The 27,796-nt window shown below is 39.5% G+C and overlaps 1 protein-coding gene across 50 annotated transcripts in view; it reads left to right on the forward strand.

Moving 5' to 3' along the window:
• The window catches only part of PTPRD (protein tyrosine phosphatase receptor type D), a 1,823,241-nt gene that overhangs the window by 1,772,875 nt on the left and 22,570 nt on the right, over positions 1-27,796 (forward strand). For all 50 annotated transcript variants that reach the window (XM_075826835.1, XM_075826978.1, XM_075827034.1 and 47 more), the window contains 4 exons: positions 13,877-13,996; positions 15,205-15,359; positions 22,314-22,599; positions 23,062-23,240. In XM_075826835.1, coding sequence (XP_075682950.1) covers positions 13,877-13,996; positions 15,205-15,359; positions 22,314-22,599; positions 23,062-23,240 — 740 coding nt within the window. The remainder of the gene's footprint in view (positions 1-13,876; positions 13,997-15,204; positions 15,360-22,313; positions 22,600-23,061; positions 23,241-27,796) is intronic.

The raw sequence follows: 27,796 nt of genomic DNA on the forward strand, positions 1-27,796 counted from the left end.
TGAAACCCTTGGCCAGGCATTCTTGGATATACACCCTCATAGCTTCACGTTCAGGACATGAAAGATTAAATATCCTACCCTTAGGAAGCTTGGCACCAGGCACCAAATCGATGGCGCAATCGTAATCTCTATGGGGGGGCCTCCTTAGAAAACACATCGGCGAAGTCCTGAACAAACTCAGGAAGCGTGTTTACCTCCTCCCGGGGAGAAATAGAGTTAACAGAAAGACATGACATAAGACATTCATTACCCCATTTGGTGAGATCCCCAGTATTAGAATCAAACGTGGGATTATGCAACTGCAACCAGGGAAGACCTAATACCAGATCAGACGATAATCCCTGCATCACCAGTACAGAGCACTGCTCCAAATGCATGGAGCCAACCAGGAGTTCAAAAACAGGAGTATGCTGACTAAAATAACCATTAGCAAGGGGAGTTGAGTCGATACCTACTACAGGGATAGGATAAGGTAAATCAATAAAAGGCATCTTTAGAGACATAGCAAATTCCGCAGACATGATATTAGCAGATGAGCCAGAATCCACGAAAGCACTGCCCGTGGCAGACCGGCCAGCAAACGAGACCTGAAAGGGAAGCAAAATTTTATTGCGTTTCACATTAACGGGAAATACCTGTGCGCCCAAGTGACCTCCCCGATGATCACTTAGGCGCGGAAGTTTTCCGGCTTCTTATTCTTGCGCCTGGGACAGGTGTTCAGTAGATGCTTGTCGTCCGCACAGTAGAAGCAGAGACCATTCATTCTGCGAAACTCCCTACGTTGTCGAGGGGACATGGAGGCCCCGAGTTGCATAGGTACCTCCGAGTCCTCCGTGGAGGGGCGAGGAGACGGGACCTCGGGGGGGATCGCTGAAAAGTCAGAGGGGAGCACATTGAAGCGTTCAAGCTGACGTTCCCTGAGACGTCGGTCAAGTAGTACTGCTAGGGCCATAACCTGGTCAAGGGAGTCAGAAGAGGGGTAGTTAACCAGCAGATCCTTCAGGGCGTCAGATAATCCTAACCTAAACTGGCACCTTAGGGCCGGATCGTTCCACCGAGAAGCTACGCACCACTTTCTAAAATCAGAACAGTATTCCTCAACCGGTCTCCTACCCTGACGTAAGGTCACCAGCTGACTCTCGGCTAAAGCAGTCCTGTCAGTCTCGTCGTAAATGAGTCCGAGGGCAGAGAAAAAACGATCAACAGAGGAAAGTTCAGGGGCGTCAGGAGCCAAGGAGAAGGCCCACTCTTGGGGCCCTTCCTGGAGTCGGGATATGATGATACCCACCCGCTGGTTCTCGGAACCTGAGGAGTGGGGTTTTAGGCGGAAATACAGTCTGCAACTCTCCCGGAAGGAGAGAAACGTCTTACGGTCCCCTGAGAACCGGTCAGGTAACTTGAGGTCGGGTTCTAGAGGTGAGGTGAGGGGTACTACTAAAGCAGCGTCACCCTGGTTGACTCTCTGGGCCAGGGCCTGGACCTGTAGGGAGAGGCCCTGCATCTGCTGGGTCAGGGTCTCAAGGGGGTCCATGATAGCGTCAGCGTAGGAGAAATGGTAGACTAGGTAAGGGCTTGTAATTATGTAATGGCAGGAAGGAGGTGAAGGGAAAGTGGGCCCTAATCTACCCACCGCCCTGTCCCTGCCTACTTGCAACGACCCGCCCTAGGCGACGGGGTACAACTGGGCGGCGGTCCCTACGCTGTCTAAGTGCACGGGAGAACAAACAGGGAACACACAAGGGAAGGGGCAGTAGCCACGGAACGCCGCGAGGAAACGGAGCGGTGAATGAGTTGTCAGGACCAGGATGAAGTGGAGTATACCAAAGTGAGCACGGAGAAGGAAGCAAGCCAGGGGCAAAGCGAAGCAGGTTAAGCGGAACTGCATCAAGGCAGAAGCACGGCAGAAGCAGGCTGGAGCAAGCAGCAGTGAGGCCAGGAATCCAGAAGAATTACAAGCACTGAGGAAGAGAACACGGCAGGTAATTAAGGATAGGGGCGGAGCTAACTCCGACTGACCAGGCCGCGATAGGCTCTCCCACTCCTGAGCCTGCCACCCTGGTTGGTGGGAGATGGTGTCAGTCGAACAGGTCTGGCCTCAGGTGTGGATTGATTAATCCCAGGAGTATACCTAGACGTAGTACCTGGCAGATCCCTAACAGTTTCACTCTCTTTTCAACCAAATCACTGAAAATGGGGTCAAATCTACTCAAAATCACAGAAAAAGGCCATACTTACTGATATAAGAAGCATGCAAAGAAACCACAATGTTATATGGGATGCAAAATACTGATGAGCAGCCACTCTCAAACCTATCAACCATGAAGGGAGTGGCTGCTTAGTATTATCATGTCACAAAGATAAGGCTGATTATAGCAATTTTGCTTGTATGCATGCTGCTGGGAATTGGTTTTTAACTTTTCCTTCACACCCCTTTCAGCCAAATTCATCATGCTGTTAGGCATAAATACTTTTATTTAAGCCTCATGCACAGTCATATTACGGATTTCTTGTTATACCAGTCCATAATACTGCGCTCATACTGTACCTGTGTGTGCCTCTGATTTCATACAGAGGCTCACAGACTTTGTTTTGCATTGATTCTGTAGGGATCCATGAGAAAAAAAGGCCTCCCTGCATTGCATAAATAAATTATTACGGATATATTCTTCCCTAGAAGCATTGTTTCTAGTGTTTTGCGCTTCACGCATCCCCCCATAGACTCCCGTCTGTGGGGTATGCGTGGCAGTTTTTCACGTTTGAGGTTCGCTACGTTTGTCTGAATGTAGCCTTATGCAGTAATATTCCTACTATTTACAGTTCCATTGCTACAAATATAGTTAATAAGGCCCCATGCACATGACCGTAGATTTGGTCTGTAATTGCTGTCCCTATTTTAGAAAAACTATTTATTTTCACCAAGTTATGAGCGATTTTAGCTTTATGATAATGACTTTCTTCAACTGGGCGTGTTTTTACTTTTGATCAAGTGGGTGTTGTGGAGAGAAGTGTATGACGCCGACCAATCAGCGTCATAGACTTCTCTACATTCATGTAATCAGCACATAGTGATCTTGCAAGATCATGATGTGCAGTCACATACACACACATTAACGTTACTGAAGTGTCTTGACAGTAAATAGACATCGCGTCCAACTAGGACGGGGTGTCTATTCACAATCCCGACACTTCGGTAAAGTTTGTGTGTGACTTACAGCACAGTAAATGACAGCACAACGTGATCTCGATGTTCTGTGCTGTAAGTCACACACAAACGCTAGAGAAGTGTCAGGATTCAGAATAGACATCACATCCTGGCTGGAGGTAATGTATATTCACTGTCAGGACACTTGAGTAACATTAATGTGTGTGTATGTGGCTGCACATAGTGAACAACGCAGAATCACTATGTGCAGAGTAAATGAATGGAGAAGTGTATGACACTGATTGGTCAGCGTCATATACTTCTCTCCACAACGCCCAATTGGTCAAAAGTAAAACACGCCCAGTTGGGCATTAAGAAAGTCATTAGAATAAAGCTAAAATCGCTCATAACTTGGTGAAAATAGATCGTTTTTCTAAATAAAAACCACTGCTGTAATCTACATTACAGCACCGATCACAGTATGTACAAGATAGGCCACTTATAATGTGGTGGCAGAGCCTCTTTAAGTGGACAAAAGAAAATAAAACTAAAGAATACATTAATCACATCACACATCAATCAATGGTCAGACCTGTAAGCTCCCTCCTATCACAAGGTCACGTTGTCATTATTCTGATTAGTAGTACAGTTTTATTTTGCCTTTATCTACCATATGGCTGCCTTGGTCACATAATTTTCAGCCTTAATTATAACCCTAATTACTGCTTAAAAACATGAAAGAAATGAGTTTTTGTAAAGTATCTACAACATGTACATGAGGCCTTAAAGGGGTTGTCCGGTTTCAGCAAATTAATGTTATTTTTTTAATAATTAAAAGTTATTACATTTTCCAATGTACTTTCTGTATGAATTCCTCACAGTTTTGAATATCTCTGCTTGTTGTTATTCATTAGGAACATTCATTGTTTACTTCCAGTGGATAAAATTCTGTCCATGGTCATGTGATGGACACGCAGGTGCACAGCTCGATACAGTTACATGTGTATATCAGAGCTGTATCTTGGGATAACTTTTAATTACGGAAATAATAAAATGAATTTTATGAAACCGGCCAACCTGTTCACACAGAGGTTTTTTTGCAGGCATATGCTTCAGAATTTCTTCCTTGACCTGCCTGCACTTTTTTTTGCCGCTTTTTTCGCAGAGTTTTTCGCCCGCAGTCATTGAAGCTACTGCAAGGACCGCAGGCAAAAAAATGCTCGGAAACTAGCGCCGCAGGTATTTTCTGCCTCCCATTGATTTTAATGGGAGGTCTGAGACGGGGCCACAGCAAGAAAGGACATGTCCTTTTTTTTTTTCTTCAAATGGCTAAAGACCACCCGGGACAAAAAACGCCTCTGTCTCCCATTGAAATCAATGGTGGGCGATTTCGGCTGTTTTTTGGCGCTGATTCAGACGCCATTTCTATGTCAAGATCAGCGCCAAAAAAACTCTGTGTGTGAACAGGGCATAAGTTTAATTTTTGCTGTTTATGGCCCTGCATTTTCTCCACCATAGTCTGTAAAGTGTCACACATCGGCAGTTCATGGTGAAACATAATCTGGCCTGAAGATGTTATTTTATTTTAGACCTTTTTTGCATGACATAATAAAGACATATTAGGAGAGTCCATATGGGTTTGGTGCACCCCTGCTTTTATCTAAATTTAAGCTTAATGCAACCCTCCTGTCCCCAAAAAAAATTTGACTCTACATTGGAAAGGTATTGTTAACTTATCGGCAGCCCAACTCTCAAATGATTTGGCCACTGTCCTTGCGTTCCAGGCTCACGTTTTCCTCTCTTCAAGATGGCCATCTGGGAATGTGGCGGACCATCTTGGAAAGCGTAAAACGGTACCGGAATGCAGGAACGAAGGCTGGATCATTCAGGAGCGGGGCAGCAGATAAGTTGACTATACATTCCCAATTATTGTAGTTGGGCAGTTTATGAGAATGAGTAATCCAAGATAAATCGAGAAGGGTAGTGGCTGAGAATTGAATCGGTCTATTAGCAATACTCAGGACATTTTTGACTTGTATTCTGTCTACGGCACAGCAAGTCATAAACCAGCCTCGGTCTGCTTATAAGTTTCAGGAAAGCCACAAGGAATTCGATTTTTCCTGCGATGTTTTTGTTTTATTATTCTAAGAATACTCTCACACATAAAGGGAGTGATTTCAGTAATAAGAGTATTAAAAAATAGATTTCTGAATATACAAGAATAGATTACCTTTGGCTTACTAAAGATAGTAAGAAATAACAGAGACTAAACATTCTTTAGCATTATACACAATTTTTGCAACTTTGTCACACATTAATTGATGTATTGAGATTTTAAACTGTATGATCCGCTTGCTGATCTATACAAAAATTTCCATCTCATATGTTGTATCTGAAATGCATACATTTAAGTCCTTCATTCGGGACCGCCAAGGTGAAAAGCGGCTACAGAGAGCCTCTCTTTTTGTCTGGATGACCCTGTCAACTCGACATTACATGGACAGCCCTTAAATTTAAATAGGAACTGTGTAATGCTACAGGGTAATTGAACACTTGCTGCCAAGGTCCTTCAAAGATTATAGCAGATCACTGGGGCTTCCAGCAGCAGTAACCTTCTAAGTCCTGATTCACGTTGTGTTATTTTTTTCCCTTGGAGGTATACGCCGGGAGGAGTCCCAACGTATACCTCCGACAAAAAGAAGTGATGTATCCCACTATATAGACATACAGTGGGATATGTTGCCCAAATTCCCTGGGCATAGCGCTACTAGAAGTACTGTGCCCAGGGAAGCCCCTGATGTCACTGTCAATATATGAACAGTGATGTCAGTGGCTTTCGACTACGGAATCCCTGGCCAGAGCATCAGCAATACTCTGGCCCGGGATTCTGCTCCTGGAGAAGCCGCTGGCGTCACTGTCCATATATGGACAGTGACATCAGGGGCTCCTCCAGTCCCGGAGTCCCCAAACAGTGCGGGACTCCATAGTTAAATGCCCCTGATGTCACTGTCCCTATATGGGCAGTGACGTCAGGGGCTTCCTCAGTGCCAGAATTCCCGGCCCGAGCACTACCGGATGCTCTGCCCGGGGACTTTGACCCTGTGAAAGCTCCCCAAGGTATATGTTTTATTTATACCTCTGATGGATGCCATACAGTGTATGCCTCAAGTTATACTTTTTTTTTAGCGGGATCCCTCAGGATGGATAGCATAGTCTACTACGTTATTTTATCCTCCAAAAAAAAGGTATACTGACATATTCCAACCCGACGGAGACCAGAAGGAGACTCTTTGGGCCTCCATCATATAATGTAGCCCTATGGACACATTTAGCGTGTATGTCGGGAGTTTTCCTGACGAACACGCTAAACGAAGGGTTAAAATTCAGATAAATCAAGCCTAACAAAATTACCTTGAACAGCACATTCCAACAAAAAGACACAAAACGTGTTTACAGGTGCAAGAACACCTGTGACTGCAAATATACAGCACACAAAAAAATTGCGACCGCACACTGCGAACACTAATGCCACCTAAGCCACTAAATAGAAATAAATATGCATTACTGCTAAATCTACTTACAAATAGGGAGGTTCTTAGTGCACATTTTGATCAAAAAGTGTTTGCCCACCTGCCACGACAAGGCGACCTCTGTAAGGTGGGGACCTACTCTGCACATACACCCAGAACTGGGACTAAGCATACATATATATCTGGGGATGGTAGGAACCAGCATTAAACTAATAAAAATCACCCAGGGCAGAATGGGAGGAGGCAGTCACTAACCCCACATATATGGATCACATAAACACAAAAAAAGTTTGAACAGCACATTTCAACAACATGACACAAAACGTGTATACAGGTGCAAGAACGCCTGTGACTGCAAATATACAGCACATAAGAAAATGGCGACACAAAATTACCTGTCCAAAATGGTTACCCCTTTAAACTACTTTACCCAATTTTGGTCTAATTAAGCTTAAAAGTAGCCCCCCACCTTGGCTGTGGACAAGTACTAGGGTGAATTACAAAATGTACATCCATAGAAAATTATAATATGTGCTATTCTATCTGACCCAATTGGAGAACGTCTGATTTTTACAATATAAGTAGCAATTACATTTTGTGATGCCACCATTACATAGTAACATAGTACGATCGAAAAAAATACATATGTCCATCAAGTTCAACCAAGGGATGGGAGAAAGGGAAGGGATGAAACAAGAATTCTACACAACATTCCTAACAAGAAAAATAATAATACCACTTGGCATTGTAGAAGCTTTTTTACATTACAAATAGAATGTATTTTCCCATGACAAAAATTACTAAAATTTGGATATGACAAGCTGTCAGCGTTCAAGTGGCAGAATTATATGTATTTGAGAGTCGTCGCCTGGCCAAGCTTTTACCTGTCTTAAGATGCCAATCATCTCATTTCTGCCTATACCTGCTTTTATCTTCTTCTTTAAATACTGGTTAGTGATGTTATAATAACAATAATAATCTCTTTTCAATAAGATGTGGTTGTAGTGAAAATACTCATTTTACTGTCACATATTGTCTTATAAAGAAAGACTTGGACCAAACAGTATGCAGCATTCTGTGAATGGAGCGTCAAAAATATTACCCTAGCCAAAAAGGTGTTTTTCCTGTCCTAGTATAAACTGTTTTATTCTGTTCCGTTCATCCCCCTACTTCGAAATGTAATTTCAGCGTGCAAAATCTAAGTTTATGTACCTAGGTTTTATTTTATGAATGCAGTATTGAGTATTACATTACCTAGGAAAACAAATAAATACCGTAATCATTTTATATCCCCGGAATATGAATTATTTGTTGGTTACTGATACATTGATTAACTTTTACGTCATTGTAAATGCTGGTAATTGTAAAGCTTATAGTTGCCCTGGAAATACATGAAAACATGTCATTTGAAAAACAAAAGTTCAACTGCAACCGTCGCAGAGAAATGTATTGCTTACAGAGAAGAATTTCACTGGTTGTATTTACTGAGTTGCTTTACAAATTCACCCAAGGTTTCTATTCATTTAGGTTAATTATGTTGACATTGATTTCCATATTCTAAAACAGTCACTGAAATGTGCATTGTTTTGGCATGTGGGAGGTCACCCGCACACTTGGTGTGTGATGACTACCACCAAGAAGATTAGAAATGAAACTACAACTGAAATATAAACAATGGGTTTTTTTTCCGCCCAAAAATTATTTAGCTATTGTTTATGTAATTATTGTTTCTTCAGTAGTGCAGTTGACGGATATCAGACATAGTAATTCTTTATTAATTAATAAATCAGTCAGGCTGTTAATGTATGCAAAATAGTACGCCGAGAACACATTTTCACAGAAAGCGTAATCAAGTATATGGAGGATATATTCCTTACTGTAAATTACAGGAATATTTTAGAAGTCACTGAGGAATTACAAACATAGTTTTTTAATGTAATATATGAAGGGGATAGCAATATATTACCAGTGCAATGTTCTGAGTCAATTTTGGACTTGGGTACCTTGAGCCTACCAGAGAAAATAACTTCGAACACAGGATACATGCATGTCTACTTACAACCACATATTAAATAAAGGATGTTTTAATAGCAAACTTTTTCCCCTATCTACTGGATAGGTGATAAATGTTAGAATGGTGGAGGGTTCAGGCGCTGGCACCCCCACTGATCGCTAGAACAATTTAAACTTTGTGGTAGTGATGGAATCAGTCATCACGCTAATAGGTTTTTGGGGAAATAGCTCCGTAAGAAAAACCCTTAGTAGCAATTGATTTACTTCAAATTATCTTCTGCTTGACCACTGGTACTCTGGTGGGCCATTCTGTCACTACTCGGAGTTGTGATCCAGACGTAACAGCTAGCAATATATGCCGCAAGTGAATGTGAAGCTATTAAGACACAGGACTGATTGTTTATACAGGTGACTGAAGTCCAAGGTGATATTTGTAATATAGAATATTAACTTGAAAGTGCACTGCCCCTTATAATAGCATACCCCTATGTATGTCAGATAGAGCTAAGTCTCTTGTGTAGTCCTGGCACCTGGATTTGCAAGACTTGCATCATTTCGTTGTGATCGCTGACATTAGAGCACATTAATTTTAAGCTCATTAGACTTCATGGTTTGTGACCAGAACGATTATATATGGAGGAACAACCCACCACCAAATCTGACAGCGTGGAGGAAAGGGTCTTGTATCTAGTAGTATATATGCAAGTGACATAAAGTGGCCTATGTTTAATTTCACCATTTGTTTAATTTCACTTCAATGCGTTACCAATTACTTTTCCGCTTATTCTTATAGAATATAATGTGCATTAACTATATGCAAGGTTGAAACGCAAGTCACTGTGTTGTTTGTGGACACTAGCCTCAACAAAAATGATGTACAGCATGGCCCTCTAATTTCCACTGATATCTTAAAGGGAATGTGTTGCCAGAAAAACATGTTTTTTTTTAAAAAATTAAACATTTAGTGTGTGGGTGATTAAACATGGTTCAAATTTTTTTTATTTTTTTCACGAGTCAGGAAATAGTCAGGAAATATTATAAATTAATTCTAATTTATAATACTACCCATTTTTGGTCACTAGATGGAGCTAGTTCCCAAAATTGCAGCATTGCAACATTGGGTTAAAAGCCCTCGCTCTAGTGAGCTCTCAGCATCCCCCCCTCCTTTATCCTGGCTAGTGCCGGGATAAACGAGGGGTTTGAAAGGTTTAACCTCCTACACTGTGTGTCGCCATTTTTTGAGGTAACCCACAGTGTAGTAGGTTTACATACAGTAGTAAACACACACAAACACTAACATACATTGAAATCTCTTACCTGCTCCTGCCGCCGCGGCTCCCTCCGGCCCGTCCGCTCCCTTTGCTGCCGCTGTTCCATGTGCACAAGTCCGGAAGCCGCGACCGGAAGTAGTAATATTACTGTCCGGCCGCGACTTCCGGTCCACAGGAAAATGGCGCCGGACGGCGCCAATTTCGAATAGGACTGTGTGGGAGCGGCGCATGCGCAGTTCCCACACAGACGCCGTACACGGCAGTCAATGGGACGGGAGCCGTTCGCAGTCCCTATGGGACTGTGGCTGCCGTACTCCATGTCTGTGTGTGTCGTTAATCGACACACACAGAAATGGAACAAAAAATGGCAGCCCCCATAGGGAAGAAAAAAGTGTAAAAATAAGAAACAGTAAAACACAAACACACAAATGAAAATAAACGTTTTTATTAAAGCACTAACATCTTTAACATATAAAAAAATTATTTGTGATGACACTGTTCCTTTAATAAAGAGCTCTGCATATGACAATTGCATTTCTTGGAATCAAAGGATGTACAACGCAGTTTGCCCTTTTGTTGACCACTATCACCCTTTGTTGACTGCTGTCACATGTTGATAAAATAGGATATGTTTAAGCACGGCCTAGTTTTCTTTACAAAGCGCTTTATTAATTTTTCATTATTTATTAATAAATGTGTAAAAAATGCATGTCCCTAGCACTTACACAGCAAGTTATTACACTTTTAAACTGTCCAACTTGAAATATCTGAACTTATATCTAAACATATAAATGACCTTTAACTGACCTTACTGTAAATCTGAAAATGTCATTAAATTTTAATTAATACTTCTAGATTTATGCTGTGTAGCTATTGGGTATATTGTAAATTTTCTAGCATTATCATAGTGACAGTACTTAACAGTACAGTAAGTATTTGAAGCTGGTAGTTAGGAAAACATTGTCTATGTTGTGTAAATGCTGGATTGTTCCTGAGAGATGCTGCTATATGTAGTGATTTCATCATCAATCACATACATTAGTTTTGTGGCTGGCTGACATATTTATTGGCTTCCTAAGTCTTATTTTATAAATGACTTCCAGTTGATTAGTTTAGGATCCCCAGGAAAGTTTAGCAGATGAGTATTGGTTATTAGTTGTATTCTAATGCCTATTTTTAAGAAAGATTTAAAAAAAATTATAATTTATAGAGCTAAGGCTTGGGTCACACCAAGCAGGACAATTTTAAACATGTTCGCTGAACATATGCAGCTGCATGCTTATACAGTTGCATACGTCTGCCATTGACTACCATTAAAAACACAAATATATGAAAAGCTTTTTAATACTGTTGAGGTAAATGTATGCCAATATATTCTGGCCAAACATATGCTAAAACTACACTCTTGGTACTAATAATCTGCATGTACCATCATATGTCCTAGGGGGAGTAAAACTGGGAAAGTTCTTGTAGAGAAGAACCTGGGTGTATTTGTAGATCATAGACTAAATAACAGAATGCAATGTCAATCAGCTGCAACTAAAGCAAGCAGAATACTGTTGTGTCTTAAAAGAGGCATGGACTCATGGGACAGGGATATAATATTACCACTATTATTACACAGCATTAGTGCGGCCTCATCTAGAATATGCAGTTCAGTTCTGGGCTCCAGTTCATAGAAAGGATGCCCTCGATTTGGAAAAGGTACAAAGAAGAACAACTAAACCTATAAGGGGAATGGGGGATCTTAGTTATGAGGAAAGATTAAAAGAATGAAATAAAGTAGTCTTAGTTTAAGGGGGACATGATCAATTTGTATTAGGGTATGTTTACACGTGCAAGTAAAAACGTCTGAAAATTACGGAGCTGTTTTCAGAGAAAACAGCCTCTGATTTTCAGCTGTTTTTGAAGCTGAAAATGTTTTTTGAGGTGTTTTTTGGAGCCGTTTTTGGAGCTATTTTTCTATTCACACAATGAAAAACAGCTCCAACAACGGCTCAAGAAGTGACATGTTCATTTTTTTTTTTTACGCGTCGTTTTTTTACGCACCATTTTTTAAGATGGCGGCGTAAAAAAAACGCCCGTCTAAACGAAACATGTTTTTTCTCATAGAATTCAATGGGCAGATGTTTGTAGGCATTTAGCTACCATTTTTTTCAGTCGTATTTCGAGTCATTTACGCCCTGAAATACACCTGAAAACACAGCGTGTAAACATACCCTTAGTGTGTAAAAGACCCGTATATGGTGAAAAACTGTTCCATGTAAATTCCCCTCAAAAGACAAAGGGACACTCCCTCCGTCTGGAGAAAAAAAGGTTCAACCTACAGAGGCGACAAGTCTTCTTTACTGTGAGAACGGTGAATTTATGGAATAGCCTACCGTAGGAGCTGGTCACAGCAGGGACAGTAGAAGGCTTAGATCAATTCTTAAAACAATATAAGACAACACTTACCTATAAATGTATATAATTGTTTGAATGTTGATCCAATCTTGTCACCTTTTGGGATTAGTAGGGAACATTTTACCTGTTAAGACAGATTAGCTCATTTTTTTTTTTTTTTTTTTTAAATGTTGCCTTCCCCTGGATCAATAGGGAGACACAAAGTTCTAAAATGCTGGGCAGCAGATAGTGCAGAGTATAACAGTAGAGCTGTGTCTCAGTAGCAAACAGTGAGTTATTGCACTACCTTACACCTTGTACTAAAGGGGCATTCAGGCAGCTGTAAATAGAGGCAATGTCTGTAAGAGGAATCATGGGAACTGTAGTCCTTTACATGGTGATCCCACCCACAGAAAGTCCTGCCAGCATCAAAATAACAGTGTGACACAGAGCTGGGCAAGATAATAAAAAATAACTATTTCCAAACTACTGTATGCGGGTATTACCTGGAGAGCATTCAGACACATGCAGGTACTTTTCTGTATTTTTCATGATCTTGGATAACCCCCTTTAAAGTTTGCTGCATCATGGTGTGTAACACATTAAAAGTCAAGTTAAATTCTGCTACATCTGTTTTCTAACCATTAGATAGTAGTACAAGTGCCCTTCCTGCCTGGTGGCTTCTATGATAAATTAAGATGTTCTCAATCTATGTTTTTGAGATCTGTGCTTCAGTATATATGATCAATGAAGTATTTTCAAAATTATATTAGAATTGCTAAATATGGTTAATGTTAGCTTTTCAAATAGTGGTTTTCAATGTACGGTATTTCAATTTAAATCATAGTTAAAGTTGCATCATAATCCTACTCTCCACAGCTGGTATAATTTCTATAATTGTCTGATAGATAAAAATAGATATTTAGCAAGTGACAACAAAGTTGCTTGCTAGCTATCTTGTTATTAGGATATTGAGATGCTCTGAACATGCCGCAGTAGTGATATATGCATGAAATGTGGTGACATTTGAAAGACAGTGGCCGAGGTCTTATTTGACATTTGTAAAAAAAAATCAGATTAAAGATGAGCTGTAACACTCTATTTTACTAAACATAGGAAAGAACTAAACTGCTTTACTGGTCTACCTACATTTTTTGTGATTTTTGCATACATTTTGTACATTTCCTTTGACTGCTATCGGGTGCAATTATAAACTTTGGGAAACTCTTTGCATTTCTATGGATTACCATGAAACAAGCAGCACCGCTCTTGTTTATAAGTAATATTAGACTATATGCTCATGCAGACAGTGTTTCTTCTACTGTATCTTTTACTGTTTTGGGTAACTATTTTGTGTGTCTGCATTACAATATACAAATATTTGTATATTATTCGTACATTCATGTCTTTACGCCTGTTTTATACTATATTGTGTTGCCCCACAAGTTGATGGTGCTCTATAAACAAATGATAATATTGTTATATAGAAAAAAATAATTTTTTATTTATGTTACCAATACATGGATAATTTATTGCAGATAAAATGTGACCAGTACTGGCCAAGCAGAGGCACAGAAACATATGGCCTTATCCAAGTGACTCTGCTGGACACTGTAGAGCTTGCCACTTACTGTGTCAGGACATTTGCTCTTTACAAGGTAAGCCTCCTCTTTCTGTATTACTATTCTGTAATACATTGACACCTTTACATCTGTACACAATTCTTTATTAGAACTATTGACTCACATATGATATTTTATAAGAACACTTGTGATGTAATTTGGTTTAAACTATTATACCATTAATAACACCATTTACTTATGTTTAACCAGTAGTGTACGGTATATGCTTCTTCACACTCTTTCCATTTTGTATGTGGCTGTCACAGATTATATCAAGTAAATAATATAATTATTTTTATAAAGGTTTATTTTTCAATATAGATGACAATGATAGTTGTCACATACTTTAAATGAAATATTGTGATGATACTTGATGATTCTTTATCCATATCACTAGTAGAAAGTTTTTTTATATATAGTTGATAGGGTATAGTTATTTATGTCTGCCATCTTAATGATGGATACCAACAGCATAGTAGCTGTGTATATTGGTAGTTGAAATCAAATAGAATTACCTTCTGTACCGCCCATTGTCGTCTATTGCCTACTGGCATAGATATGTAACATGTTTTCAAGGAATAAAATTCATAATGTACGCAGAAATATTCTTGCTGTACTTAAATGTCTACTCCAAAAACACTCGGAATACCAAGCATTGTAAGTATTCAAAGAGGTTCTTGAATTTTTATCTGTAACAATGTCTTAGACCCCATGCACACAACCGTATTTTCATCTATTCAAAAATACTGTCTGTAAATACGGATCCATAGGCATCCGTATTTCATCCGTATATATGGAAAGGTGTCCATAAATACGGTCCGTATTGCATCCGTATTCCATCCGTATATACGGATCCGTAAAAAAAAATGGAGGCTGCAAATGATGTCACGAACATGTTGCAGAGCAACGCTTTCATAAATATGGACGGTTTACGGATGCACATCTGTAGCCACCGGTATTTACGGAAGCTCCCATAGACTTCTATGGGAGAGTCCTTGCCGTAATTACTGACAAGAATAGGACAGGTTCTATAATTTTTTCAGCGTGGACACCCATCAAATACTGAAAGGTGTCCATGGCCAATAGAAATAAATGGGTCTGTAATTACTGTCCGTAATTACTGATGAAAAATATGGTCGTGTGCATGGAGCCTTACTTTCAGCTATTCTTCAAAAAACACACTTCACTTCATTAATATGCTTCTGGTACACAATAGATCTAAAGCTATATTCTCTATTTGACAGAACGGATCAAGTGAAAAGCGAGAAGTCAGGCAGTTCCAGTTTACAGCATGGCCGGATCATGGAGTTCCAGAACACCCAACACCTTTTCTAGCATTTTTGAGAAGGGTGAAAACATGTAATCCCCCAGATGCAGGGCCAATGGTTGTACACTGCAGGTATAATGTTCTTTCATTAAAGGAGATCATTTCATCCATTATTTTGTGGTTACAGCTAGACCTTCAAACATTCTAAACATTGTTTGCAGACCAAAATATAACTGAAATACTTTTACTGTAAGGTGTATTCTGCCCAAAAAATCTACACATCATAATTTCTGCAGTTGGCTATTTTCCCCTTTTTATAAGTTGTAGCATTGCAGTTATATTTGTCATGTAAAGGCATCCATTTCCATTAATAAGACCATGTTGCAGCAGTATTACAATGACACCTTAGTGCTGGAAAGTGAAGGATAGCAAGATACAGCTTCTTCTCAACAACACATAACTTACAGATTGTGCAAAATGAGAAGAGTCCCACCCATGAGCAGCCACTGACCAAAGAGAAGGCCATATAAAATAAACACTCAGTAATCCAACCGTCTTTGAATATTTGTGGTGTATGCCTCTAATGCAACCAGCAGTCATGGAGCACCTGAAGGACCCAATCTTAGAGAATAAACGTAAGAAGAAATGCAGACAACAGTAGCAATCATAACAATATGGCCAAATAGTGAAATAATGGATTGATGTGTTATCGGGACAACCCCTGTCAATAGGCCCTTTTAGGGTTCATGGACATGTATTTTCTGTATATAAACTCATCACATTCATGTCTTTAACAAAGCTGAGAAGATGCGGTGTAATTTAAAGTACAAAAAATATTTATATTAGGTTCTAGATTTCTCTAATTTAGTTTCTTGAATGCGGGCAGTTAGACGCTAGAGGTTTTTTAAGATTTTTTTTAAGTTAAGAGTAGGTAATATCTGAATAATATTATCACAGTTTGCTGAGAGCTTGGCTTTCAGTTTTCTTCCAACATCTGTTTTCACTTTGACTGTACAGTATGGTTTTATCAGATGTACATGAAGCTATTTCATCTGCATGAATTGATGTAATGGGCTATTTTATTTGTGGGCACACACTGCATCAGCGAGTCTTTGTTTCCTCATCAGATGTTTGTATAAGGTAGAGGGGATCTTAGTGACTGCACTCCTTTTGTGTGCATGAGATTTTGTTATATCAAAGCCTGCAGCTGTCCGCAATGAATTCTGAATGAGCATTACTGGTGAAGAAAAGAATTTGACCATCTGCAGGAAATGTAAAACTGTTTTTATAACCCATTAACGGGGATCTGGACTGGGGTTTCACTGAGCTTTCCCAGCTGTACCTATATCCCTTACACTTATATGTCCATACAATATCCTGAAACATTTCATGCTCAGCTGGGATTGCAAATATTTGGGTTGCAACCAAAAGCAAGTCATTATTTTCAACAAAAATAATCATCATGCAATTGTTTAACTGTATTAAGTTGCGTAAAAGCAACACTATGTAAGATTTGGTATGTGTGTTAGAAACAGATGGTGAATACAACAACCCTTGAAATACACAGAGAAAGAAAGCAAGTAAGTAAGTAAAAAAAGCTGTAAAGTAAAATTCTTCCCCACAGAGGTCTCTAGATGAGATCTATGTTAGTGTTGGCCCGGGCCAGTCTTTAAAACGTAATAAATAAGATCTGCCTCCCAGGTAATGTTAGCAGTAAATACTCTACTGGGGAAATACCCTTGCAAGTGTGGCTATAGTATACATCTGATTGACAGTAAGGGTATGTTCACACGGCCTATTTACGGACGTAAATCGGGCGTTTTTGCCCCGAATTACGCCAGAAAATAGCGCCTCAATAGCGCTGACAAACATCTGCCCATTGAAAGCAATGGGCAGAAGTTTGTCTGTTCACACGAGGCGTATATTTACGCGCCGCTGTCAAATGACGGCGCGTAAATAGACGCCGCGTAGAAGAAGTGACCTGTCACTTCTTTGGCCGTAATTGGAGCCGCTATTCATTGACTCCAATGAATAGCAGCGCTAATTACGGCCGTAATTGACGCGGCGTTCAAGCGCCTGCACATGCCGGTACGGCTGAAATTACGGGGATGTTTTCAGGCTGAAACATCCCCGTAATTTCAGCCGTTACGGACCCCCGCCGTGTGAACATACCCTAAGACTTGAACAAAATATTTGGGATTTACGACTTCTGGGACTCAAATGATATTAGAAAGCTAGTTGTTGGAGTTCATCTGATAAGTAAAGTGAGAATTATCAGGTTTGCTGTGTAGAGTAACGATTAAATTCTTACATCTATTATTTATGAAAAGGTTCAGATTGAAGCTACATCCAGATAACACTTTCACTCTTATATTGTGAAGGACACACCCTTTCAGATGAGGACAGGAACACCAAGAAAGATAGGTGAAGATATGGCATTTTCCAGTTGTGGTATAGAATAGAGGATTGTTTCATATCAAAAATCCAAACTGAGGGCCACTACCTGCTGTACCTGTAAATGCTACCACCTCCCCATCCTAGGATAGGAGACCCTAGAATGCTTAACTTCTTTGCTAAACGTTAAAGTAAAGAAGGGTTGCTGGACGCTTTGGCCAACGTCCCTCTACCTTATTTTATATTATTGCACTGCCTTTGGAAAGGGGAACCCTGTGCGGAGTTCTGCCATATATAGGCAGTGGTGTATCTGAACCTATAGTCCAAGCTTTGCCTCTGCCTATAAGAAAATGGGACAACCTGAGACGGACCATCCTCCTTTTGATAGTATGCCCTTGAATTCTAGGAACTAGATAGTTTTTCTAAAACCAATATAAAAGACCATGGACTGTGCCTGGAAGAATGACATAGTCGACAACTATTCAACTACGTCTGGGCATTTAAACAGTTGAACAGAAATGATCTGTTTGACTATTGCTGTAACACAACTTGCAGAACTCAGGGGAAGTTCCAGAATATTTCCAGGTTCTTTTAGCTGTATGCAGATGGAATGCGTTCATTACATGAATAAATTATGAGCATTGTTGCTGTGTGATTTACTATAACATCATGCAATTAATATACATTATACTAAGCATGCACTTTTGGTTATACCTGAAAATTTACAGTTGAAAGAAAACATTTAATTTGTATTGTGATACTAGTATGGATATTTTATTTTTTGTTTGTTTTTTCCTGCTGTATAAACTACTACTCCCCTACATAATGATTTGTAGGAGTCACTTTGATATTTATGTTGTTCTCGGTTGCACATGACAATTGACAAAGCCTCAGTTCTACTATAAAGAACAATGTGATATTACTGCTGCTGAATGAATCATTACTATGCATACCAGACTATGGTGAGAAAACTTGTTAAAAATGATTACTATGTGAGGCAACAGTAATTCGAAACCACAATCCCTGTGGTTTTCTCCCTTAATGATCAGATAACAGTGACTAATGCCATTTCTGGGTTACTGCAGCAAAAGTGTAAATGTCATCCTGCTATGTCACATCTTATTATGTGAGATCTCTTTGAAGCCATTAGCAAAGGTATCTGTTAGCATTTTCATGGCTATACCAAGCAGTCTTAATTATGACATTGACTTGCGTGAATTCCTATTAGAACACTCGGAGGATCCGCACTTAATTAAGATGCTATTCTTTTCAGCTCCTGTTATCGTTTGATTAGTCTCTTTAGTGGCCAAGTATCACAAAGTAGCATTTAGCTTTGAAACTTCTGGTAAGAATAAAAAGCATTTCCAGGCATAGTTTTTTTTCTGATGAGTAAATTCCTGGCCATATGTTTTATGGAGATCTAACAGATAATTAATGCCAAAGAAAATCTGGGAGTTTTACAATGTCAACTGACTATTGAAATAACAATGCTTCATTTGGAGGTGGAAATTGAGAATGCTCATTAAAATATTTCAAGGCTATTTGTAAAGACATTTGGCTCAGGCTCAAATTATTTGTGGAGCTGCTGTCGAGGGCCGTGCTCATTTGGATTATTATTGAACATAAATACAGCAAATTGCAAATTTGCTAAATCTGTTAGGCTATAACATTCCTAAAAATCCAGTTTTGAAGGACTGTAATATTCTGACCCTCATCACACAGTTACGACGTTCGCGATAATTAAAATAAATCAATATGCCGCACATTAATAAATGTAGGACATTCTTCTCACATATTCTAGACACTTGATGGCATTTCAATACACAAATATTCTTTGTTAAATTCTTGTACACTTAATATCGCACAACGTTTGAATCTCTAGTCAAAGCAGAAAATTACCACAGCACTGGACCACAAGTGGGTGCACGCCTCAATAGGACCGGATCCGTGGTCCCCAATATCAGATAGACAAAATAGACGAGGAGACAGCACTTCCAAAATATGTCAGCTTTTTAATCACCCGTGCGACGTTTCAGTCCAGCAGGACTTTTCTTGAGAAAAGTCCTGCTGGACTGAAACGTCGCACGGGTGATTAAAAAGCTGACATATTTTGGAAGTGCTGTCTCCTCGTCTATTTTGTCTATCTGAATCTCTAGTCAGACCGCGTGACATTTTTAGATACAGCCAAAGTTAGCAGAAAGCTTATGTAAGGCTGGTTCACACTACTTTCAAGATTTTAGTTTTTCTGCTTTCGTATAAGTGCAGAAAAACAAAAATGACAGAGTGCCGGACACCAACGCTGTGCAACGGACACGAGTGACTTATAATGGGGTCCGTCGGCTTCTGTCATGGTGTCTGTCATTTTATCAGTAAGAGTAGCGCTAAATGCTATTCTATTCTTCCCATCGAATATCACGAAACTGGTGACGGATGCTCCATTTTGCATGTATTTTTCTTGCGCATTTAGGCCCCATTCACACAGTAGGGCCATGTGAATAAAGCCTGTATGGAAGTTTTGGGGGGCTGTACGGCCCCCTACTACGGAGTCGTATAGCCTCCGTGTGCTGTCGTACAGGCTCTGTCATGTGCCTTATGTATGAAACACCGAACAAAGAAAGGACCGAGGAGTCTCTAAGTCAAAAAAATTACATATAATCTTTTTATTCAACAATATTTTCACTATTTATACAAAACGAGTTTCAAAAATGAATCACAAATAAAAGCATGGCCGCCACATGGGTCAAAATATTGATCAAATATAGTCATGTAAGTAAAGACATATTGAAGCACACCTCAAACAAAAATGTAGGTAACATGATGTAAATAAGGTGAGGTATACTGGCTACAGGTGGTGTGTTATACTGCTTAGAAATCGGTAAGAGGGATGTTACTCCCATGCATGAAAAGTGCAATTGGAACAGGACTAAATAAACAATATTTTATAGCGTCCAGAGATGGCTAATATATGTATAGATACTGGGGTGATGACCATATATATGTTGAAGCTCAAGCACCAGAAGACAGCAGCAAACAGTAAACAAAAGAGTACTTGCAAGAGTACTAACCCATGTAGCTGAGACTCCCTATAGGATTTATGTATGAAGTTATTTACTCCTAGAAGTAACAGCCGTGTGTAATCAAAGGGGTTTTCCACATTCTGACAACTGATGACCTATCCATCAGTATATGATCGGTGCGTGTCCAACACCCAAACCCCGCACCGATCTGCCGCTGCCTCCATGTTCTGGAGGAACAAATTATTTTACATTCCACAAATTAGCAATAGCTTGGCCATCTGTCTAGAATAGATATTTAGCTTAATACATTCTTCCAATTACTAATAAATTTCCAGTACAAAAGAAAAAAACAGCTTACTTGTAACATTAATGTAATCAGATGGATTACAGTGTACTCAAGACAAAATGGCACGATAGATGTTGTGTCTGGAAAAGAGCTGTACTGTATAGTACTAAATCCCTCTTCTATAGTGCACACATTTAAAGGAACTGGCCCCTTATAATGTTCCTGCATGTAAGATAGATCTCCAGCCGCCACTTAAAAACATTTGATGCACCATGATTTTACTGGTGGAATAGCATCAGGGTTCTCAGTGTCACCTTTTGTAATGCTTTTATCTTTCCTGTCTGCATCTGTCAATTTTCAGAGCCCTGCCATATCTCCCTCAGAGCCATTCTAATAATTAGATTCCTCTATAACTTTGTTTGAAGCGGCTATCCCATCAGGAAAACCCCCATCCATATGTACTCTGTTTGGGCATATGGATATTATTAAGCTGGGGATTTGGGATCCCCTTTTGTGAGCCAGAGCAGAGAGCTGCTGCAAAGATCTGCATTCTTTCTTGAGGACTCAATACAACTAGGGTGCAGGGGAAAAGTGTGGCAGTTCACAGCTTCTGCTAACAGGAACATCATATCACTGAGATTGAGACAGCCTGATCCTCAGTGTTTAACTCAGCTAAATATATTCCATACAGCTAACCATAAAACCTAGCTTTGCTATATATATATATATATATATATATATATATATATATATATATATATATATATATATATATAAAAGCATAGAACACAGCAACGGCACCAGGACTTCAGAGTAGATGAAAGCAAAAAGTGGATTTTATTCACCTCAATACAGCAACGTTTCAGTTCAACAGGAACCTTTCTCAAGCCATCATGGCTTGAGAAAGGTTCCTGTTGAACCGAAACGTTGCTGTATTGAGGTGAATAAAATCCACTTTTTGCTTTCATCTACTCTGAAGTCCTGGTGCCGTTGCTGTGTTCTATGCTTTTGTCTATCTCTTTGGGGAATTGATTCAACCCCAGGTAACGAGCACATGGCCTGATTTCCTGGAAACCATTGGAGTGCTGTGTTCATCTACCTTTGGACTGTGTATATATATATATATATATATATGTATGAAGCATCAGGGTGTTATATTAAGCAGTTGTTCTCCTATCATCGATAATAGTAGCTCAACTACAACTCTCTCCTATTGCAGTTAATACATCACCATCTTTTCTCCTATTTCTAGTAGGACTGTCACACAAGAATATTGGATCTGCCATCACAAAAATGTATCTTATTGTTGACTGTAAGATTCCTATTAAATGTATTGTCTTTTCATTTCCTGTATTTTAAGTTTTTGCTGTTCTCTCTTTTCTTTTCTAGTGCCGGAGTTGGCAGGACGGGCTGCTTCATTGTAATAGACGCCATGCTGGAGAGGATACGGCATGAAAAAACTGTAGATATTTATGGCCATGTGACTTTAATGAGAGCTCAGCGGAATTACATGGTTCAAACAGAGGATCAGTATATCTTTATCCATGATGCCCTGCTGGAGGCAGTGACATGTGGAAATACCGAAGTGCCAGCTAGAAACCTGTATGCATATATTCAAAAGCTGACACAGATAGAGTCTGGAGAGAATGTCACAGGGATGGAGTTAGAATTTAAGGTACGATTACATTTGGCTTCAATTATTATTTAAATTCAACGAAATATATATTTTTTCAGTACCTCCTCTGCTCTTATAATGACAATATAGGTAGTGAAAGGGGTTGCCTGATATTAGAAAAAAAGATTTGTTTCATTTTTTCCATTAACAGCGCCACTCTTGTCCATGGGTTGTGTCTAGTATTGCAGCTCAGCGAATTTAAGGCAAAACTGTTTAAAAAATCATATCATACAAGTCTTTTTTACTGAGAAGAAGCAGTACCTTATAGAATGTGGATATATTCTGAGAAAATTGAGTGTTAAATTTCATATTTCAAAATGTTGTTAAAGTTTTCCTACTGAATCTAGTTAATCCCATATTTAGGGTAATTGATATAGAAATAAATGAACACTTTATATCCCATGCAAAACTTGCTAAAAATGGTTTTATTGTATCATTACCTAAGCTGTTTCTCTTTTACAGCGCCTCGCAAGCTCGAAAGCTCACACGTCACGGTTTATCAGTGCCAATCTTCCATGTAATAAATTCAAAAATCGCCTTGTTAATATTATGCCATATGAGTCCACAAGGGTATGTCTACAGCCGATTCGTGGTGTAGAGGGCTCTGACTATATCAATGCCAGTTTTATTGATGGATACAGGTAAGAGTGGTAACAGTCAACATGAAAAATTGTTTGATTTTAGTGTGCTTTGCTATATATACTATTGTGGTGCTATGTGATGTCATCATCAATACAAATAACATATTTAGAGATGTCCTCTAAAATTGTAATAATTTCTCCCCATCTCCCTTTTGGGCTTTTCATACTGTATATGTATTTATAAGAACATATAGATCTTTTTTATTTATCTCCTTTATATGAAAGGTTAACTTTAAGCCATATTATGAGACCCCATAAACAATCTGTTCTGTTTGACTGTGGCTTAAAACCAATTTGTCAGTATGTGAGTGTATTATAGGATATATTTTATAAACAATATCCTTTTTTTAAATAAAATCTCCAAATTTGTAGTAGGAGAAAAAATCAATGTTAGACAAAAAAAACCTGAATGTGAATAAATCTGACATAGAAGCTATTGGATTTCACTAGACTTACATTTTACGATTATGATGTTAAAACTGGAGTCAAGCATCAATGAATTAGAGAGGAAAGAGAAAAAACAAACCTTTTTTCAGTCCATTTGTGAATTGTTTTTACAGTATCGGATATCTTTACATTCCTCGTAACTAATGCTATAACTTCCAGCCGGAGTTCCAGGGTGAATACCTCTGTGGCAGATGTGAGCATGTGGTTTGCCTGGAAGCTCGCATTAGAGATCTGGAGGAGGAAAATGCAGCACTGAGGGCGATAGACAATCTTGAGCGGAGCATGCAGCTCACTGAGCAAACAGTTAGTGGGGTAGAACTGGAGGGTGAAGACATGGGTCAGCAGGACCAGGCAAGTAGCTGGGTTAATGTAGTTAAGGGCAGTAAAAAGGGGTCAAAGAAAAGGAATACCAATCCTGTTTCTGTCATTCCAAGCAAAATTGCCAAGTTGGGTGATGATGTGAGGGTGTCAGTCTCAGAAATAGCAGCCCTAGTGGATACTGATCTACATAACAGCCGGGAGAACAGCCCAGCTAGTAATCGGCGGGATGGTAATGCAGGTAAGGCAAGACAATTGGTAGTTGTAGGGCATTCCATAATCATGAAGACGGATAGAATAATTTGTCGCCAAGACCGCCTCAACCGAATGGCTTGCTGTCTCCCTGGTGCCAGGGTTTGGCATGTGGTGGAACGGGTCGATAAATTACTGGGAGGGGCTGGTTATGATCCAGCTGTCGTGGTCCATGTGGGAACCAACGACAGAATAAATGGTAGGTGGAGGAGCCTTAAGAATAATTTTAAAGAACTAAGCTACAAGCTGAAGGGAAGGACCTCCAAGGTTTTATTCTCAGGAATACTGCCTGTGCCGAGCGCATCACAGGAAAAACAGCGGGATCTCAGTGAGTTAAATGCATGGCTGAAGTCTTGGTGTAGAGGAGAAGACTTTGGGTCCTAGAACACTGGGCTGACTTTTCTTTGGGGGGTACAAACTGTATTCTGCAGATGATTTGCACCTAAATGGAAGTGGGTTCGCTGTTCTGGGGGAGAGAATTCCAGCTGGGGTGGGGGAGTATTTAAACTAGGGCTGAGGAGGGAGGTCAATGTAGAAAATAAGGGGTTAGTTAGGTTAGAGATGGGTCAGACTAAATTGGTGTGGGGAGAAATAGACTGTGGGGAGAGCACTAGACAACAGGATAAGGAGATCCTTTCGTTACAAAACAGCAATGAAAATAAAAATGCCCAAATAATGGCAAATAATCACATTTCTGATACTGAAAGTGAAACATTTAAAGGCAAGTTAAAGTGTATTTTCACAAATGCCAGAAGTCTAGCAAGCAAAATGGGGGAGCTAGAGGCCTTGATACTGGAGGAACATATAGATATAGTTGGTGTTGCTGAAACATGGCTAGACTTCACACGACTGAACTGTAAATCTACAGGGTTTTACTGTTTCAGAAAGACAGGTCAAATAGGAAAGGCGGTGGTGTATGTCTGTATGTGAGAAGTGATATGAAGGTAGTGGTTTATGTCTGTATGTGAGAAGTGATATGAAGGCGAGTGTGAAAGAGACAATAGTGGGTGGAGATTGTAAGGAGATTGAAACCTTGTGGGTGGAATTACAAAGGGAGGTAAACACTGAAAAATGACTTTTGGTGTAATCTATAGACCCCCAATATAACTGAGGAGATAGAAGGTCAGCTCTATAAACAGATGGAGCGGGCAGCACAGGGGGGTACTGTAGTGACAATGGGAGATTTTTATTACAGGGATATTAATTGGGGTCATGGTTCGGCTTCAACTGCGAAGGGGGTGAGATTTCCTCAACCTGTTGCAGGAAAATTTTATGGGTCAGTTTGTGGAAGACCCGACTAGAGGTGAAGCTCTGTTGGATCATTTCTAAAAATGTCACTGCTCGTGAAAACCTTGGAAACCGTGATCACAATATAGTTAAATTTTACCGTTACTGTAAAAAACAGACACATGCTGGGAGGGCAAAAGCACTTAATTTTAAGAAGGCCAATTTCCCCAGGATTAGGGCTTCAATTCAGGATATAGACTGGGAAGAACTAATGTCAAATAATGGTACAAATGATAAATGGGGAGAGTTTAAAATCTACTTTGGGCAATTATAGTGCAAAATGTATTCCTATAGGTAACAAGTATAAACAACTAAAATTAAACCCCACATGGCTTATACCTTCTGTGAAAAGGGCAATATATGACAAAAAAAAGGGCATTTGAAAAATACAAATCTGAAGGTATAGCTGTATCCGTTGTAAATTACAAAGAGCTTAATAAAATCTGTAAAAAGGTAATAAAATCAGCAAAAATACAAAATGAAAGGCAGGTGGCCAATGATAGTAAAACAAATCCCCAAAAATTCTTCAAGTATGTAAATGCAAAAAAGCCAAGGTCTGAACATGTAGGATAATAGTGGTAATGGGGAGTTGGTCACAGGGGATCAACAGAAGGCAGAGTTACTAAATGGGTTCTTTAGCTCTGTATATACAACACAAGACAGAGCAGCTGATGTAGCCGGTGCCAGTGCTGTTAATATATCAGTTGATATACTGAATTGGCTGAATATAGATATGGTCAAAGCTAAGTTAAATAAAATAAATGTGTACAAGGCCCCGGTACCAGATGGGTTACACCCTAGAGTTCTTAAAGAGCTTAGCTCAGTTATTTCTGTCCCCCTCTTCATAATATTCAGAGATTCTCTAGTGACTGGTATAGTGCCAAGGGACTGGCGCAGGGAAAATGTGGTGCCTATTTTCAAAAAGGGCTCTAGGTCTTCCGAGGGCAATTAGAGACCAGTAAGCTTAACATCCATCGTGGGGAAAATGTTTGAGGGGCTATTGAGGGACTATATACAGGATTATGTGACAAAAAATAGTATTACAAGTGACAGCCAGCACGGTTTTACTAAGAACAGAAGTTGTCAAACCAACCTCATTTGTTTTTATGAAGAGGTGAGCAGAAGCCTAGACAGAAGGGGCCACTGTGGATATAGTGTTTTTGGACTTTGCAAAGGCATTTGACACAGTACCCCATAGACGTCTAATGGGTAAATTAAGGACTATAGGTTTAGAAAATATAGTTTGTAATTGGATTGAGAATTCGCTCAAGGACCGTATCCAGAAAGTTGGGGTCAATGATTCCTACTCTCAATGGTCCCCGGTTATTAATGGTGTACCCCAGGGTTCCGTGCTGGGACCACTATTATTCAAATTATTTATTAATGATTCAGAGGATGGGATTAATAGCAACATTTCAATTTTTGCAGATGACACCAAGCTATGTAATATAGTTCAGACTATGGAAGATGTTCGTGAATTGCAAGCTGATTTGAACACACTAAGTGTTTGGGCATCCACTTGGCAAATTAAGTTTAATGTAGATAAATGTAAATTTATGCACCTGGGTACCAACAACTTGCATGCATCATATGTCCTAGGGGGAGCTACACTGGGGGAGTCACTGTGTCTTTTTTTTTCAACCGTACTAACTATGTAACTTGAAAAGTGTGTCTCTAATGTCAACTCCAAACCCTTAAACATTACTATGAAGTTACATCAACAGAATTTGGAGGGAATCATGTAGATATTCTAATTCATATTCAGGGGACTTTCAAAATTCATTATTTTTCATCTCTTTTGGGTACATTGCTCAATCTACTCTTTTGTAGTTCATAGCTTCCTAATAGGTTTTAGCATCCCCATCACTTTCTGACTCATTTAACTGACATAATATCACAAGTGGACAGGTCATTGCAGAGTCACTTCATTATTCCGCTGCAAACCTTTTGATCATTCAAGCTGCCATTGATCTGATTGGCAATTAAATGAGGTACATAGATGAAAAGCCAATACAGAATTATGATAACATTTATCATATAACCAACTGTGGCCTCCTCCATCATAATATATACCACATTTCTAATACCTATGAAGTTCCGATATGTATTAGCTGGTGTGATATATTTTTGAATATTTGGTCCCTTTCTATTATTGAATTTTTCCATGTTTCCCAGTGACACATTTGCTCCAGCTGCGTGCCCTTGGAAAACATCCTATGGTTTGTTAGCGGCAAATATACAAAATGCCAGCT

This window comes from Rhinoderma darwinii, chromosome 1 (assembly GCF_050947455.1).
Source record: "Rhinoderma darwinii isolate aRhiDar2 chromosome 1, aRhiDar2.hap1, whole genome shotgun sequence".
Lineage (NCBI taxonomy): Eukaryota > Metazoa > Chordata > Amphibia > Anura > Rhinodermatidae > Rhinoderma > Rhinoderma darwinii.